Source organism: Notamacropus eugenii, chromosome 3, assembly GCF_028372415.1.
Source record: "Notamacropus eugenii isolate mMacEug1 chromosome 3, mMacEug1.pri_v2, whole genome shotgun sequence".
In the NCBI taxonomy this organism is placed as follows: Eukaryota; Metazoa; Chordata; class Mammalia; order Diprotodontia; family Macropodidae; genus Notamacropus; species Notamacropus eugenii.
This window is the reverse complement of record NC_092874.1, coordinates 421,383,434-421,401,198: the sequence shown is the minus strand read 5'-3', so window position 1 is coordinate 421,401,198 and position 17,765 is coordinate 421,383,434. Positions and strand designations below refer to the sequence as shown.

The following is a 17,765-nucleotide window of genomic DNA, read 5'->3' as shown; positions in this document are numbered from 1 at the left end:
ATTCTTTAGATTTTGTTTGATCAACTCTTCATGTCTCATAGAGTCATTAGCTTCTACTTGCCCAATTCTAATTTTTACTAAATTGTTTTCTTCAGTTGCTTTTCTACTTCCTTTTCCATTTGTCCAATTTTCTCAGTTAAGTTTTGTACTTCCTTATCCATTTGGCCAATTTTACTTTTTAAGGAGCTGTTCTCTTCAGTGAATTCTTTTTTCATTTTGTCAATTGTATTTTTAAAATCATTACCCAATTTTTCTTCTACCTTTCTAATCTGGCTTTTTAAATCCTTCATGAGCTCTTGCAAGAATGCTTTTTGGGCTTGAGACCAGATCATATTCCTTTCTGAGGTTTCTGATGTGAGTATGTTGTCAGTGCTATCCTCTTCTGAATTCATATTTTGGTCTTTTCTGTTCCCATAGTAAGATTTTATGGTCTTTGCTTTTCTGATTGGCTTTTCATTCATGGTGATTGCCTTTTTCCTGACTTTTAAAGTAGATCTTTCTTCTGGGGAACTGGGAGCTCTGTCCCATGTTTCTTGTGCTAAAAACCTGAGGCTTGGTCACTAACTTTGTGTGTTGTGGCCTCTGGTTTTTTCAGCTAGAAGCTATATAATGCTGCAGCTTACCTAGTGCTAAGTTGGCTGGTATGTGCCAAGGACAAGGCCAGGGGAAGTCTTTCTGAGTTTCTCCTAGGGTAACACTGAAGCTCACTGCATGAGGTGTGAGGGAGGAGTCGTCTGGCCACAGGAGTTCTCCTCCTCCCCTAGGGCTGAGCTAGGGCACAGACAGGCTCAGCGGCTGGTGGACCCCGATCTGTGCTGGTGTTTACCCAATTCCTCTGGCTGTGCTAAGGCATGCTTGAGGCCCTGGTGTTGGCACTTACAGGCTCCACCCCCCTGGTACTCAGGATCTCCTCCTGGACCATTGAAGTGAGGCTTGTTAGGAAACCCCCAGTCCTACAGTGGTCCCCTTAAGCTGCAGCAAGAGGTACTCTTCTCATCAATCTCCCTAGCCTCCTGAGCTGAAAGACTGCTGATTCCACTATTCTGGGATTTTTCCTGGAGAGATATTCTCTAAGTTTTTCAAGGTAAGTAAGGGGAAGATGAGAACATTTACAGTTAACTTGGCCATCTTGGCTCCCAGAAGTGTTCATCATTTCTTGTAGCACAATAGTATTCCATTACATTCATATTCCACAACTTGTTCAGCCATTCCCCAATTAATGGGCATTCCCTCAATTTCCAGTTTTTGGACACCACAAAAAGTCCTTTTCCCATTTTTATGATCTTTTTGGGATACAGCCCTACAAGCAATATTGCTGGGTCAAAGGGTATGCACATTTTTATAGACCTTTGGACATAGTTCCAAATTGCTCCCCAGAATGGTTAGATCATGTCCTTGTGCCTTTAAAAAAAGGGCACAAACTTCTGTTGTTTTTACTGTTTCCTGCCTGCCACTATTTCTCCTTTCACAATTGACACTTTATAAAGAATGAATTACACGAACTAAAGTATCTGTGAACTGGTCACTTCTCTAGTTGGCATTCAAACTAATTACACATAAAGCCAAACAAACTTTAAAAATCTAAGTTTTAAATTTAACACAAAAATTCAAACACTTATAAAATTAAAAAAGATTATCATTTACTCCTGGGCACTTCTGGCTTTACTCAAAGGAGTATCTTAATCTTCCTAATAGAAATTTAAATAAGATCCCAATTAATAGAGTTGTTATTGGATGGTATCTTAGTCATATGTAGCCATATAAATAAATGAGTATAAAAAAGTTTTGTATATAATGAGTAAAAATAGTCAGTAAGACTTCGTGACTAGAGCTGGCCTCGAAACCAAAAAAGACTCAAGTTCAAGCCCTGACTCTAACACACACTTACTGAGCGTTATACTACTAACTACACTAACTGCTTCCTCTAGTGTGTTTCCTGCTGTTTCTCTACTTGGGGTACCTTCTCTTAGTCTTTGCTGAAATACTACCCTTTCTTCAAGGGTCATCTTATATGCCACCTCCTTATGAAACTCCTGGATTCCTTCCCTTTTCAGTGTTCTAAGTGACTCTTTAAGACAAGTTTCAGAGGTGACACTAAGCTACATTGGTAGAGAGAGCTTCCTTGCCAAGATGTTCTTTATTCCAGTGAAATCACAAGTCTCATCCCTACAAGTCTGAGTGGGGAAAGTCATTCCAATAATTGGAGGTGATTTTAAGAAATATTTGGGTTAATTAGAAGGAACTTCTTTGAGGTAGCGTTGAGAACTGGGTAAATTCCCTGTGCTAGGGTTGGCTGCAGTCAAAATATGTATTTTAGATTCTTGGAGGTCAGTTATGTGTGTTCAGTGAAAAAAAAAGCTCAGTCTCAAAGGTAATAACAATTGTTTGTTCTCTTACGTAGCTTAATAAAATATCATTTTCAAAGTGATTATTTCATATTATCATAACTTCACTTCTTAGGTTCTGGAATGAATTTGTTGCACATACATAAAAAATCCTGGTTCCAGCCCTGTCTAGACGCATGTGCACCTGAGTTAGAGGAGAAACTTGGACCGGTGGTACCCTCAAGTTCAGTACTGGTATGTGTTCAGCTCACTGATAAAATGCTTATGGATGCCATTTTTTTTTTAGTAGACTTTGTAAATGCAGATATGGTTTTAGTTAAGTAGATAAGTCATTAAGTTGAATTTCCTTTAAATTGCCTGTATGTGACTGGGTGAAATTCTGAAGAATTCCATAGGAAATGAGGAAAATTAGGAAAAAAACTAAAACACTGTATTTTCTGAAGTATTACACAGTGAAGAATGAATCATAGAAGGAGGTAACATATAGACAAACTTGTCTTTCCCACAGCTGCGGGCAAATTGGTCTTCTAAGTGTTCAGTTCCTTCCATTCTCCCTTCAAAAATTTTCCATGGCTCCCCATTGCCTATAAAATTAAATTTTAACTCCTCTGTCTAGCATCAAGACTCACTACAATAAGACTATAACCTACTTTTAAAACTTCCTTACCTACTATTTCCCTGCATGTACTTTATTATCTCACCCAACAGGTCTTTAGGGTGCCCTGCTCTGACTACTTCATTTGGTCTGTTTCCTGCTGTTCCTCTACCTGGGCTACCTTCCCTTAGTCTTTGTTGAAATCCTGTCCTTTCTTCAAGGGCCATCTTAAATGCCACCTTCTTCATTAGGCTTTCTCCGATTCCTTCCCTTTTCCCTCTCCAACCCCCTTCTCCTGTGATTGTTCCCCACGGTACATTGGACTGTCACATTTTGCCTTGTATTATAGATATTTATGTATTTATTTTTATCTTATCTAGTAATTTTCAACCCCCTGAGGGTTTCTTCACACCTAACAGATTCGTTGAATATAGTTTATGATAAATGTCTATTGAATTTAAATGAGAGATGCTACTTAAAGAGGATGTTCATGCCAAAAAAAAAAAAATACTCACATCCTTATGCTTAACTCAAGATTTTTTTGCCCATGGTCACAAATAGTTAGTGTCCGAAGCAGGAATTGAAACTAGATCTTCCTTACTCCAGGTATAATATGCTACCTATTATGCCCAGCTTCCTCTTTATGTCATGCTGGACAGGTAATCAGTAAATATTTCTTACCCACCTTCTTTATGCCCAGTAAATGAACAGAATAGAGGAGACAGGAACATGGATCTTACCCTTGAAGAGCTCTGGCAGAATAGAATCACAACATACATATGACACAATTAGAAAACCATAACTAAGTCATGTTAGACTCTGGTGTTTAATTATTTGTTATTTCATAATTTTTTGGGGGGAAATAGACCTTTTATTTCATTGGTATAGGGAACTTCTTGTTTAAAATAAACTCCCTCTACCCATACCTATGATCATCTACTCTGTAATTTAGAGTCTTAGAGGGTTGCCTAGGATACTGAGAAGGTAAATGACTTCTCCAGGGTCCATAGTCAGTGTACATCAGAGGTAAGATTTGAACCCAAGTCTTCCTGACTCTGAGATAGAAATCTCCCTACCCCCAAAGAAAACTCCAAGTGGTGGCCAAGTCATAGCTGCAAGTCACAGTAAGGCAAGGAGTTGAGTAACAACCGCTTCATGCCACCCCTATCTTCAGCCTGACTTGGTTCCTCTAGCTACACCATAATGAAGTAGGGTCCAACATTTGCTCAGGATTGATGGGTGATTATCAGGCCTTCATTCAGATTGTAAGAGAGTTTAAAAGTCCAGAAGAGATGGGCAGGACATTCCCAACCCACTGTCAGAGGCTGGGAATCAGCAGGTACTTGTTTTCTTAAAGACTGTCTCATATGTACCTTCCCTGTTAAATTAGACCACCCTGGGACTCATCAGTCCAAGCCTCCTCTTCTTCTGATTCTTGGATACTTGGATATTTTGGATACTTCCTTCCATTGGTGCAGATTACAACTCACCCATGACTTCCCATCCTGTGTAAATCTTGTTCAAGTTCCTCAATAAAACCCTCTGAAAAGCATCTCCCTGACACACTGGACAACTTCTGCTAGGTCTTTTAGTGTTTCATGGACACAAGTATAAGACTTGGACTGTCTATTATTCATCTGCATTGCTACTTCTTTTCCTAATCTATATGTCTTTAATGATACTATTTATAACTTATCTTGTGCTTAAACCATTTTTACTATTATATTACCATCTCCTTACACCTACCATCCATGTCCCTCTATTTTTCTTTAGGTCACCCACAGTATAGATTCCTCAGAGATCATGGTGTGCTGTGATTGGCAGCCATATAATTAATATCACTGAGAGAATATTACTGTTGAAGAAGTAGGCTTTTGTGTCAAGGAGAATCTTAGAATTGTTGAAGGCACCATGTGGTTTCCCAAATGCAATTTATTCCACTCACCTTCTCCTGTCCAGTTTTGGCTCAGTTCCTCTTCAATATCTGTTCAAGATATATTATTGATGCCTGAATTTAATGGTCTTTCCATCCCATAGTAGAGAAGTAGAGTAGCTTGGTAGAGGGAGATCCAAAACCTCCAAGCCTGGGGAGACTTAAGCTGAAGTCCCGCCTCTAAAACATGATGGACAAGTGACCTGACAAGTCACTCAACCTTGCAGTGCTCTGGGCCAGGTGTCAAACTAAAGTAAAAATGAGGTGGGGAGGATGCTGACTTAATCAAGCTTAGTGATCCCTGCAGGCCACATAAAAACTGACTTAGTTTAAAAAATGGAATGTTATCTAGATTTTATTCTATTTTTATTTATTTTGTTAAATATTTCCCAATTACACTTTAATATGTTTTGCTACTTGGGAATATTGTGAACCTCATGTGACCATGAGCAGCATTTTTGCCATTTCTGTTCTGAGTAATTTTCTTTCTTTCTTTTTTCTTTCTTTCTCTCTCTCTTTCTTTTGTTCTTTGTCTCTCTCTCTCTCCTTCCCTTCCTTCCTTCCTTCCTTCCTTCCTTCCTTCCTTCCTTCCTTCCTTCCTTCCTTCCTTCCTTCCTTCCCAATCAAGGTTAAGTGACTTGCCCAGGGTCACACAGCTAGTATGTGGCAAATGTCTGAATCTGATTTTGAACTCAGGTCCTCCTGACCCCAGGGTCGGAACTCTTATCTACTTCACCACCTAGCTGTTCCTTTGGCTAACTTTCTAAGAATTTAAGTTGCAGAGAATGTGCTGACCTGAATTGGTAAAGGAAGTTTCCTGACTTTGAAGTTCCATATGCCAGTGAAACCACAGGTGTAGTTCCTTCTCTGTTCCTGGAACTGATAGTCTCTACACCATACATTTATAATCCACTTGGTTTCTACATGAATTAAAAATCTCATCTCTTGACTCTGCTGTGCATCTCAATGAAAAGACCCTCTAGTCATCCATGGTTGGATGGATTCTTTAGTATCTGGAGGTCATCCATCATCTGTAGCATAGATCCTTAATCTAGGGTCAATGAGCTGTAAAAAAAAACCTTTTAAAAATAATTGTACATTAATATAATTTGTTTCCTTTATAATCCTAGGTATTTTATGCATTTAAAAATATTTTTGTGAGAAGGATTTATAGGCTTCACTGCCTGTTATATGTCCATAACCAAAAAACATTAATTTATAGCAAGACTCTCAATAATGATGTGGTTCAGTCCTCCAGCAAAGTATTAATTCATTGGTCATTGGACAGAGATTTCACATTTAAAATGCTGCCAGTTAATGTATATAACTAATCTAGGAACTTTGTGATTCTTAGTGCTTTCTTTTCCCCTTTCCAATACTACGCTATTGCCACTGGGCTGTGCAGGGGCCAAAGCCCTTTTTTCAATTTTTTATCCATCTCATAGGTCACCAGAGGCAGAGAATTCATCACTTCCTGGCTCACCGTCTGGTGATGAGCCTCTCTTTACTTAGCTGGGTTGGTCCTTGGATAGCAGCCCCAATCTGTTGATGTGTCCTTAATAAAATAATTTCCAGCTTGATAAAACCTGCCAGAGCTTATATTTCACTGGCATGGACTTTGAGAAGTCGTTGTCATCTCTACGCCTTGATGAGACATCGGAGCAGAATTAAAGTGGAGGCTGCCTTTCAGACACATGCAATTTCTTGGCTAATCCTCCAGAGAGGAAAATGCCGCTAGCATTAAACATTTTCTCTTTAAAAACATTTTTATTGATATCTTTTTTACATCCCAAAATATGCCTTTCTCCTCTTCCCCACCCAGAACTATCTCTTTTAAAAAGATAAAAAGGAAGGGAAAATGCTAGCCTAAATACTGAAAAAGTCAGACATAGTGTGCGGTGTTCCATGCCCATAGACTCTGCAAAGAAAGAGCAGAAGTGCCTTCTCATGTATCTTCTTTGAGGACAGTCTTGGTCATTATTATCTCACTATCTAAATTGTTTTGTTATGGATCATCTCTTAATTTGCATTGTTAAAGTTCTTGTACATAGAACTAGAATTTCATTACAGAAACATTCCCTATTCTGATCATGTAGATCCCTAGAGCTCTGGGGAACACGTGAGAAATTCTCTTTTAAGGAATTCGGAGCAGGGGACCATCAGCAGGGACAGTGATTGAAGAGGAGAAAAAGTTGTATATTATTTTACAAAATATTAGGTTCAGTCCAGCATTTCCAGTAGTATTACATTAACTTTCCTTGTTTGACCTTTGGGATGAACTTTGATCACTTTCAATATCGTTGGGATCATAGGACTGGAGATTGAGTTAGAAGGGACCTCAGAGGCCACTTAGTCCAAACCCCTTATTTTATAGGTGTGGAAACTGATGCCCAGGAAGGGTTAGCACCTTGCCTATTGACCAAGAAGTTACCAAAGTGTCTATCTCATGAAAGTTTTTCTTCTAAAAAATTGCATAAATTTCCCCTTATCACAAAGTGATGACAGACTATGGAGGTACAACACGGTATCGGTTTGTGTAATTTAAAAAATTATTCTTGTTGCAATGGAAGGCTCATTAATGGGGTGATGGTTAAGGTGTGTTCAAGGGATAGATCTAGAAGAAAACATATAAAAACAGAAGTAGTAAAATATTTTAAAAGGGTTTTTTGGTAGAATGAAAAATATAAAATCAGAACGTATATGTGTGTGTGTGTGTGTGTATATATATATACATATATACACACACATATATCAACAACTAAAACCAATCTGTTTCAAGTGGAAAGAGACAGAAATTCAAAACCAATGTGAAAGTTAACTGAAATCATCATAATCCAAAGAATTAAAGAAGAGACCATCTGCACGCTTAGCCAAATATGCTAAGTGAAACAGATCTTGTTAATGGACAGCAGTGAATCAGGCAGATGTGTATAAAACTATCCCAACACAAAATTACGTTTTTTAAATTTAACAAGAGTGTTCATTTTTAATAACAAATTGCTATCTAATTCCTGGATTCACATTTGTAGGTGAGAGAAAATAATGTTTTTCAGTGTAGTAGGGATTGGTCACTTTTAAGCTAAAAAAGACATGCTGTCAGTATGTAGCTAGTAATGAGAACAGCGGCTTAAAAGAAATATAAATGAATTGAGTTTTTTTTAAAAGCACTTTTAATCACAACATGCTCATAACCTGACTTGGTAATGAGGAGGCAAGAGGGAGGGAGAAGCTAAAACAATCTTCTGGAGAATCTCTGTCTTTGAAATATAGCCCCTGGAATCTTTCTTTAACGTTTTTTTGTAGAAGAAAATCGAAAGATTTATTTCCTCGGTAGATATGTCTTATTCTGGTGTGTAATTCTGAGTTTTGCTGAGTGAAGCAAAGTATTCCTTCCAGATACCAGGAAAAGCTCATTTTTTTTTTTTTTTAAACTTCCTCTGGGTCTGAGGCAAAGTCAGGGAAAGAAAATATTATTTTTATCTCTTTCACTATATTTGTTCTTATAGAAGCAGGAATGATGGTAGAGTCAAACCAATGGATATCTATTGTTTACTGTGGGCCTAGTCTTGTGTTATAGGGGAGGGGGAAGACGAAAGAGGAGGAGGAGACAGAATCCTCTTTCTTGAGGACCCCACAAAAGTCAAGTGGAGAGAAAAAAAACAATAATGATATGGGGCACGGGGGAGGAATTGGAGAGTAGAGAGACTGGTAACAGGGAAAACATTAGAAGGCTGCTACAATAGATGGGTGATGAGGGTCTCAACTATCAAGTATATGAGCAGAGAGAAAGGGATCGACACGTAGAAGAGATTCTGGAGGTGCAAGTGACAAGATTTGGAAACTGAATGTGGAGGTTAGTAAGGGTAAGGGAGAGGCAGAGAAAAGAGTCAAAGGTAACTCTGAAGTTGTAAATCTGGTTAACTAGAAATACGGTAGCCTTCTCAATGGAAATATGGAAGTTTAGAGGAAGTTTAGAAGTGAGTCATAACAATAATTAATATTTACATAGCATGTTAATGTTTATAATGCACTTTCCATTTTTCTCATTTGATAAATCCCTGTGATACAATAACTCTGAGTTATTATCATTTTCATTTTACATATGAATTAACTCAGCCACAGGGAGATTTTTTACTTATCTATGTCATATAGCTAATATGTATCACTAGCATAATTTGAATCTGTGTCTTCTGACTACAGGTTTTTCACTTTTTCTGTTCTGAAAACATGATCATGAACACCCAGACAGAGATATCTATCAGGCATTGGGTCTCTGGGACTGGAGTTCCAGGGAGAGAGATTAGAGCTGGAATGAAAGATATTCAAGTTGTCTACATAGAGATGATCATTGAATTCATGGGAGCTAGTGATATTATCAAAAAATAGGGTATAAAAAGAGGAGAAAAGAGGACCCAGGATAAAGCTTTGTGTAACACTCATGATTGAAGTGACGATTAGGAAGATTAGATGATGATCCCACACAAGAGCCTGAGGATGGGCAGTCAAATCAGTATAAAGAAAACCAAGAAAAGACCACTGTCATAAAAGCTTAAGGGTATCCAGGAGGGTGCTCAACAGTGTCAGAAACTATAATCAAGAAGGATGAGGGCTGAGAAAAGTCCGATTTATCAGTTCAAGGAGAAATGAGCCAGATCTGGACTCAGGAGAAAGCTAGCTCTAGCAATTGAGAGTGGGACGACAAACAGGATTCTCTAAGGAGAGAAAGACATCAAAGCTTGGCAGGATTGGAGGTGGGAGTTGTCTTGGCCACGTGTGTTCCCCACCTATGTGTTTTGCTACTATTGTGGTCTTAGTCTGTGCTCACTCTAACCATAGATGCATTTTTGAGTATCTGTGGGAGAATATGCCCCAGGTTTATGGGGGGAATACGTTTGTAGCTACTATTCTTTCTGTGCCATTTTAGGATGGGACTAGTCATATTAACTGACTATTAATAAAAAGTACACTGGTGGGGAATCCTGAGCTACGTAGTTTTAGGAGTGGCCACCCATGAGGTACACTAGAACCTGTCTACCTTATGGGACCCCAGCTCTCAACAAGGGTGAGTAAAGTTGGGAGTGGTTATTCCAGAGGGGGATATATATGTGTGTGTATGTATGTGTGTGTATGTACATACACACACATATAAGCACAGATACATTTGGGCTTGTTTATGGGTAAGAAGGAAGGAGCCAGTAGATAAGGAAAAATTGAAGATCAAAGGGGTAGGAGGGCAATATGATTCTTAAGGGCAAACTCTTGGAAGAGATGGAAAGGGCACAAATAAAAGGACTGGTCTTGGTGTGGAGAAGTTCCACCTCTTCTTCAGAAATTAGATCAAATGAAAAGTGTTAAAGGGTTTTTGTTGTGGAATGGGGGAAAGAGGCAGCTCATCACAGCTTTGATATTTTCAATACAGGAAGTGAGCTCTTCTGCTGAACAGAAGTAAGGCTACCTTGCTAGACATCATAGTGAACAGGAAAAACAAATAAAGTTGTAACACAAACACTTATTTTTTTATAACTCTTTAAGACTTATAAAGTTCTTTCTCCATAATAACCCTGTAAGGTAGGGTAATCATGTAATCATCTCCATTTTACAAATATGTAGATAGCCTTAGTTTCCTCATCTGTAAAATGAACTGGAGAAGGAAATGGTAAACCACTCCAATACCTTTGCCAAGAAAATCCCAAATGGCATCATGAAGAGTTGAACACAACTGAAATGATTGAGCAACAACAAATGTCATACAGAGAATAAGTGATAAAGCTAGATTTTGAACCCAGATATCCCCTTGTTTCAGGTCAAGCATACTTCCTTTTTTATTTTTAAATTTAATTTTCAGAGCTACAGTTTCTCCCTCTCATTTTCTCTGTCCTCCTTTCCACCTCACTCAATCTACCAATTGACAAAGCAAGAAAAATAAAACCCATGTTAAGAAATATGCATAATCAAACAAAACAAATTCTCACATTGGTCATGTTAAAAAAAAACACAACAAACCTGTCTCAGTCTGTACTCTGAGCCCATCAGCTCTCTATCAGAAGGGGAGCGACATGTTTCATCTCAAGTTGTCTGAAATTGAGGTTGGTTATTGTGTTAATCAGAATTCCTAAGATTCAGAATTTCAAAATTGTGTCTAAAATACTGATATTATATAAAGTGCTCACTTAATTCTGCTTTAGTTCATGCTAGTCTCCCCACGTTTATTTGAAACAATCTCCTTTGTTTGATAGTACAGGGGATAGAGCACTGAACTTGGAGTCAGAAAGATTTGAATTCAAATCCTGCATCTGATACTTACTAACTACATGACTCTAGGCAAGTCACTTTACCTCTCCCAACATCAGTTTCCTCATCTATAAAATGGGGATAATAATCATGCCTACCTCACTAGGTTGTGAGGATTAAATGAAGTAACCTATGTAAAGTGCTTTGCAAACCTTAAAATGTTTTATGTTAGTTATTATTAGCAGCAGGAGCAGCAGCATTTCTTACAGCATAATAGTATCCCATCAAATAAATATACCATAGCTCATTCAGCCATTCCTCATTTGATGAACAGTGCCTCATTTTCCAATTCTCTGCCACCATGAAAAGAGCCTGTTTTTGTAACTTGGATCCTTTTCCTCTTTCTTTGATATTTTTAGGGTCTACTAGTGATATTCCTGTGTATGCACAGTTTGATAGTTTTGGGGACATAGTTCTAAACTGCTTTACCAAATGACTAGATCAAAGAATATTTTTAAAAAAATGTTTCTTTGAAGCTTCTTGTGGTCCCCCATCTCAGTACTTAGAGTAGTGGAAAAAATTTCATCCTGAGTCCTCTGGAATCAAGATATGTTATTACTTCAACCAAAAATCTGATCTTTTTATGTTATCTTTTTATATGTTAATATGTTATATGTTTGTATGTTTTATGTTATATTTTTATCTTTTTTACATATTGTAGTCATTATGTAACTTCTCTTGGTTCTTCACCCTGTTCATAAAATCTTCCTGAGTTTTTCTACATTTCTCCTAATTTGCTGTTTCTCAAGGCATGATCGCATTGTATTATGTTTACATAACTTCATTAGCGATTTCCTCAATCTATAGGTACCTTTTTGTAATCTTTTTTTTTTTTTGCTACCACAAAAAGTATGTTTGTGGATATTTTGACAGATACTTTTCCCTCTGTCTTTGACCTCCTTATGGTATATATTTACTAAGGATATCACTGGGACAGAAGATAGAGACAATTTAGTTATTTTTCTTGCATGATTCCAAATTGTTTTTCAGAATGACTGGACTAGTTCATGACTCTGCCATTTATTTATTGTTATTTCTGTCTCCCAAAGTTCCACTAACATTGAATGCTTTTTTCTTTTTTATCATCTTTGTCAATTTATTGGGTATGAGATGAAATTTCAGAGTTATTTTAATTGACTTTTTTTTCAGTAATTTGGAGCATTTTTTTCATATAGTTGTTGATAGTTTGAATTTCTTCTTTTGAAAACTGTTAGTTCCTACTCTTTGAGCATTTAAATAATGGGGAAAGACTCTTGGTCTTATATTCCAGTACATGTTCCACTGCAAACAACATTCTGCTTCTACAGAGTAGACTGCAGTGAATCTTTCATTCCTGAATCTTTCCCTCTAAACTGTTTGAGTTGTGCCTTACTGACTGGAGGTTTGCCTGGGCATCACAAAGAGGCTGGTAGCACCCTTCTGTACACATGGTTTACCCTAAGTTGAACTGGAAAATGAAAGCCATAAAACTTTCAACAAAGGAAACAAACCCCTAAAAAAAAACCTTTCCCATCAAGAATACGTCATATACTGAGACTTTTTGAATATTATTTTTTAAAAAAATTTTCTAGCATATCCCTCTCCCACCTCTCCCTCTCCTTTAAGGATGGAATACTTTTTTGGTAAATGAAAAACTGGGTACAGAGGTTGAATTTTCCCTCATTTTAAAATTCATTTATCTACATTGCTTTCAGATGTGTTCAATTTCTTTTCAGCAGTAACCACCTGCTGCTTTATGCTATTAATTTTTGAAGGCATGTTTTTGATTTTTGCTTTCTTGAGATGTTAGCATATTTAGAGAAATTCTCTGGAAAATTTCAGTGTATATTGCCCACATTGAAGGATCTCATGGCTTATGACCTGGGGAAGATAACAATCATTGTTTTGCCAGCAACTCTCAGTTGCTTACTTAAAGAATTTAGGTTGAGGAACATCAGAGTAATGTTTTTCTTTACTTGTTTAAATATATTACATATGAAATATTCATGTCTTTATAACTTCATATCTCTGTAACTGACTCAGCAGACTAGTAATGAAAAAGAATGTTGGTAAACTGGTTTCCAGATGATTGCTGCTGTTTTTTGGTGTGGGATGGAAAAGAATGGTGCATGTGGTAGGAAATAAACTTTCTTGATTAATGAATACCCTTCATAGCTTTGTCCTAGTGAAAACAGTACTTAGAACTGTACCTAAGGACTTATTAAAAGAGGAAAATACCTGTCAGTATAAAAATTTTCATAATAAATTATTCTTGCTTTGTTCTGGATCTGTAATTTTTATCTCTACATAATCAATACTTGCTTTGAAACTTGTAGTCTTAGATAATTTGCAGGGGGGTGGTCAGAGAGAGGTTAAGTGCCTTGATCAAAGTCACATAACCAGTATATATCAGAAGTGAGTCTCTAATCTGGGTCTTTGTGACTCCAAGTTCATCTCTTTAGTCATAGCTACTTCTTAGATTTATTCATAATAGCAAAATAAGGGGAGGGGATAAATAATCTACATGTCTAGCACCTGAATACTGGCTAAATAATTTGTGGTTTTTAAACTTAAATATTATTGCATCATTAAAATGATAATTACAAAGAATACAAAGAAATGTGGAATATGAAATTATTTCAAATTTTAAAAATCTAAATCAGAACAAGAATACATACACTGATTATGTTTATGTACATGCTAACAGCTATGAAATTGAGAGATTCTTTTAAAATAAACATGACATAGTAGAGATATAACTAACTAATTTGACATAGTTAGAAAAGACTTGCATTCAAATCCAACCTCTCCAACTTACTGGCTCTTTGACTATGGGTTAATCATTAAGTCTTTCCGATTGTTTAGGCATTTTCAGAATGATGACAATAATGCTCTGTGACTGATGAATTGACTTTGTTTTTTTTTCTGCCCAGGGACCTATTTCTTCCTATTATGTTCAACGTTATGGGTTCAACTCCCAATGTAAAGTGATAGCCTTCACTGGAGACAATCCAGGTAAGAAGAACATTGTATGTTTTCAGAAATAGGTGTTTGTGAATGAACATACTAATCCACAAATTGTCACCAATTCTTAGAATGGCTTTTTCATCCTTCATCATTCTGTTTCAAGGTTTACACCACTATCCTCCTTCCACTGTATTCCATAGATTCATAGAATTAAGTCTTATAGGATTCAGGGACCTGATCTAGCCCAAGCTCTTGTCCCATAAAGGAATTCCATGTTTAGCATCTTCAAAGGGCTCATTCACTCTCCACTTGCACATTTATGGTAAACAAGTGATCACTGCTTCCTGAGGTAGTATTTTCCATTTTGGTTTAGCATGTACTCATGACGTTTTCCTATATGGAGCCAAAATCTGTCTCCCTATAGCTTCCACCTGTTGGTCCTCTTTCCACCCTCTAGAGACATAAGGAATAAGTCTACTTTTTCTTCCTTATTAACAACCCTTCAAATATTTAGAGATAATGTGTTTTCTCCTAATTGTTTTTTTCCCGTTCAATCTAAATATGTGTTTCCTTCATCCATTTCTCCATGACTTAGGGTCATGGGTCCCATCGCTGTTTTTAAGCTTCATGTAATAAAAGAAACCCATTTTATTTTTTTAAATATGAATTTTGACTTTTTAAAAAATCTCTTGGGGGCAGCTAGGTGGTGCAGTGAATAGAGCATCAGCCTTGGAGTCAGGAGGACCTAAGTTCAAATTTGGCCTCAGACACTTGACACTTACTAGCTGTGTGACCTTGGACAAGTCACTTAACCCCAATTGCCTTGCCTTCCTCTCCAAAAAAACAAACCACAACAAACAACAACAAACCCTGTCTCTAGGATCTCATACATCTTGTCCCTTTCTTTGGATTCTCCTTTTCCTCTTGATCTTTGACTGTGGGCATCCTCCATGACTTAGCTCCCTGATTTCCAAAGAGTGGCTGTTTAAAGTGTAAGAATCTGCTTTCTTTTGGGCCTTTGCCTAGAATCTTAAGCTCTGGGCTTACAAAAGAGATTTGGTTCAATTCCAGAGGTATCTGAGAAATCACTGAATTTGCCTATGCTCTTAAGTTTTCCTCTGAAAATAGCAGTATATTGTCTTGATTTCTATGGATGTCGTAAATGAAAAACCACTTCATTTGGTCCTAACATGAACCTTAGCTCATCCCCTAACTAGTGGAAGAGGGGCAATCATTCCTTAGATCTTAAGTTCCAACACTCAGACGGGAAGATGCAAAGGTGGAATCTCTTAGCCTGGGAGATGAGAGCCATGGAAAGGGTGGGGGGAAACTATGTGGTCCCAAGGGAGGGGAGTACTTCAGCTGCAAGCATTCATCTAACAGCATATTCCAGATATAGGACAACCTTTATCTGAACCCATAGAGAATATACAACACCATAAAGGTTGTACCACTGGCCCATAAACAGTCATGACGACTTTCCTTTCCTCTTCTCTAAGTCACACCTTCCTCTAGGGAGATGCATCTCTCCAGATATATAGTCCTCTGTTTTGTGGTTTGGTCTTCCCTCTCTAGAAAGGAATCAAAACTGAGATCCAACCTTTCCTTCCACTGAGCCTTTCATAGGGAACTATACAAATCTGCAGAATTTTATCCTATTAGCCCAAGGTAATATTGGGGTATAGTATTTGGGGTGCCCCCAACAGGAATTTGGTTGTTTGATATTGCCAAGAAGTCAATTTTCTTTTTATCAGAGTTCCACATTCTAAATACTGGGACAGGTTTCCTACCAAAGACCTTATCGCTCCTTTGGCATCATTCTTGCTCTCTTCCCTACACAAAGCTGGGATCATTCAGTCACTTCTACTTCTCCCTAGGAGGTGCTGTCCAGACAGTCTCGAATCCTGAACTTTTCAGAATTCAGAGGCTACTAACTGTAGAGCTAGAAGCAACCCCAGAGGCCCTTAGGCCAACCCCTCATTTTAAAGATGAAGAAACTGGAGTTCACAGAGGTGAAAAGATTTGCATGAGCAAATTTGAGCTTAGTTTAAAGACAGCTCAGAAGAACCAGGCAAGTTCCTCTGATGCCAGAACCAGGGCTCTTTCCCCCATACTGTGATGCTCCCCATTACTCTTCCACCGTGGTGCCAAAGCTCCTGCCATCTCTTGGGCCTTGTGGTATAGTACTCCCCTCCCTTGGGGCCATGTAGTCCCCCCCCCCCCTTTTCTATGGCTCTCATCTCTCAGGATAAGAGATTCCACTGTTGCATATTCCTGTCTCGGTGTTAGAACTTAGGATCCAGGAATGATTTCCCCTTATCTACTATTTATGGGGTGAGCTGAGGCTCATGCTAGATCCAAATGAAGTTTTTTATTTGTAATTTATTTTCTTTTTAGTTTGCAACACACACACAAACACATACACACAGACACACTTTCCTGACCAAACCACTTGTCTTGCTCTGACAAGTGACCAAGAGGGAGTTATGTGACAAGGACATTTTAGGGGGTACTTAACAATGATTGAAGAGCATGGAAAGTCTCTCTCTCTCAAGGAGGCAGAGCTCATGTACCTGCTGAAGAGATTCAAGGTGAAGGGAGCAGAGAGGGAGAGAGAGAGGCTTTACATCAACCAGGCTTTGATTAGCTCTAAGACTTCTCAGGTCTGGATCACTGAAGCCAAGAGAAAGGTTACCTCAGATCATGAAGAGGAACCTTCAGAGCCTCAGGGCAAATCTCCTGGAATGGCACAGTGGCTAGTGCTCTTTTTCCCAGAAAGAAAGGTATCAGAGGTCAATTCTAAACCAGCAGCAGCAGAACACAGCCAAAGCGATGGAGTTGTAGCATAGATATATCTGTGGACAAGATGGACACATGAGTTCTGGATACAATTTGGAATTACTATGTCAGAAGATGAATTGCACTGACCAGCAGAAGGCAGTGAGCTTGGAGGTAGGGATAGAGATTATCCCAGTTCTTGACCAGCCAAATTTACTTGTATTTACTCTTGAACTTATAAAGCCTCATGCAGTAAAGATAATCAAGAAAATAATAATAGTGAAAATAATTGTAATGATAATAGCTAACACTAATACACCACTTAAAAATTTGCTAAGCACTTTCTATATATTACTTAATTTAATTTTCAAAACAATTTGAAGAGATAGGTATTATTATTATCATCATCACCACTTTACAGATAAGGAAATTGAGCCTGGGAAGCTAAGTGACTTGCCCAGAATCATACAGTTAGTAAGCATGTGAAGTCAGGTCTTTCTGACTTTGACTGTGCTGACTGCACCACCTAGAATTGAAGGTAGAGAGTGCTCTGATGTCATCCTCAGTGACAGTTGTAGGCCAATCATTTTACAGACACTTGCAACATATATGTCTACACCCCATGCAGGGGCTAGGCCTCTGTGTATTGAGTGACAAGGATTACCCTCATCTTTGGATGATACCAGTATGAGTTTGATTTTCTCTGGAGAAATCGTGAATGTCAGCAAATAGGTAGATACCATGACTGTAGTATGTCTAGATCCTTCACCTTGGCGATGTTCATATTGATTGGGACCAAGTCAAATTTGTTCAAAGTACAGGAGAAACATTATACGCAGTAAGCTGGGGCTTTGCAGACTGCTTTATGGTGAGGAAC

General features: G+C 38.0%; 1 protein-coding gene across 3 annotated transcripts in view; it reads left to right on the top strand.

The window, feature by feature from the left end:
- Window positions 1–17,765, top strand: part of XYLB (xylulokinase) — a 240,423-nt gene that overhangs the window by 82,202 nt on the left and 140,456 nt on the right. For all 3 annotated transcript variants that reach the window (XM_072598208.1, XM_072598209.1, XM_072598207.1), the window contains 2 exons: window positions 2,461–2,579; window positions 14,077–14,158. In XM_072598208.1, coding sequence (XP_072454309.1) covers window positions 2,461–2,579; window positions 14,077–14,158 — 201 coding nt within the window. The remainder of the gene's footprint in view (window positions 1–2,460; window positions 2,580–14,076; window positions 14,159–17,765) is intronic.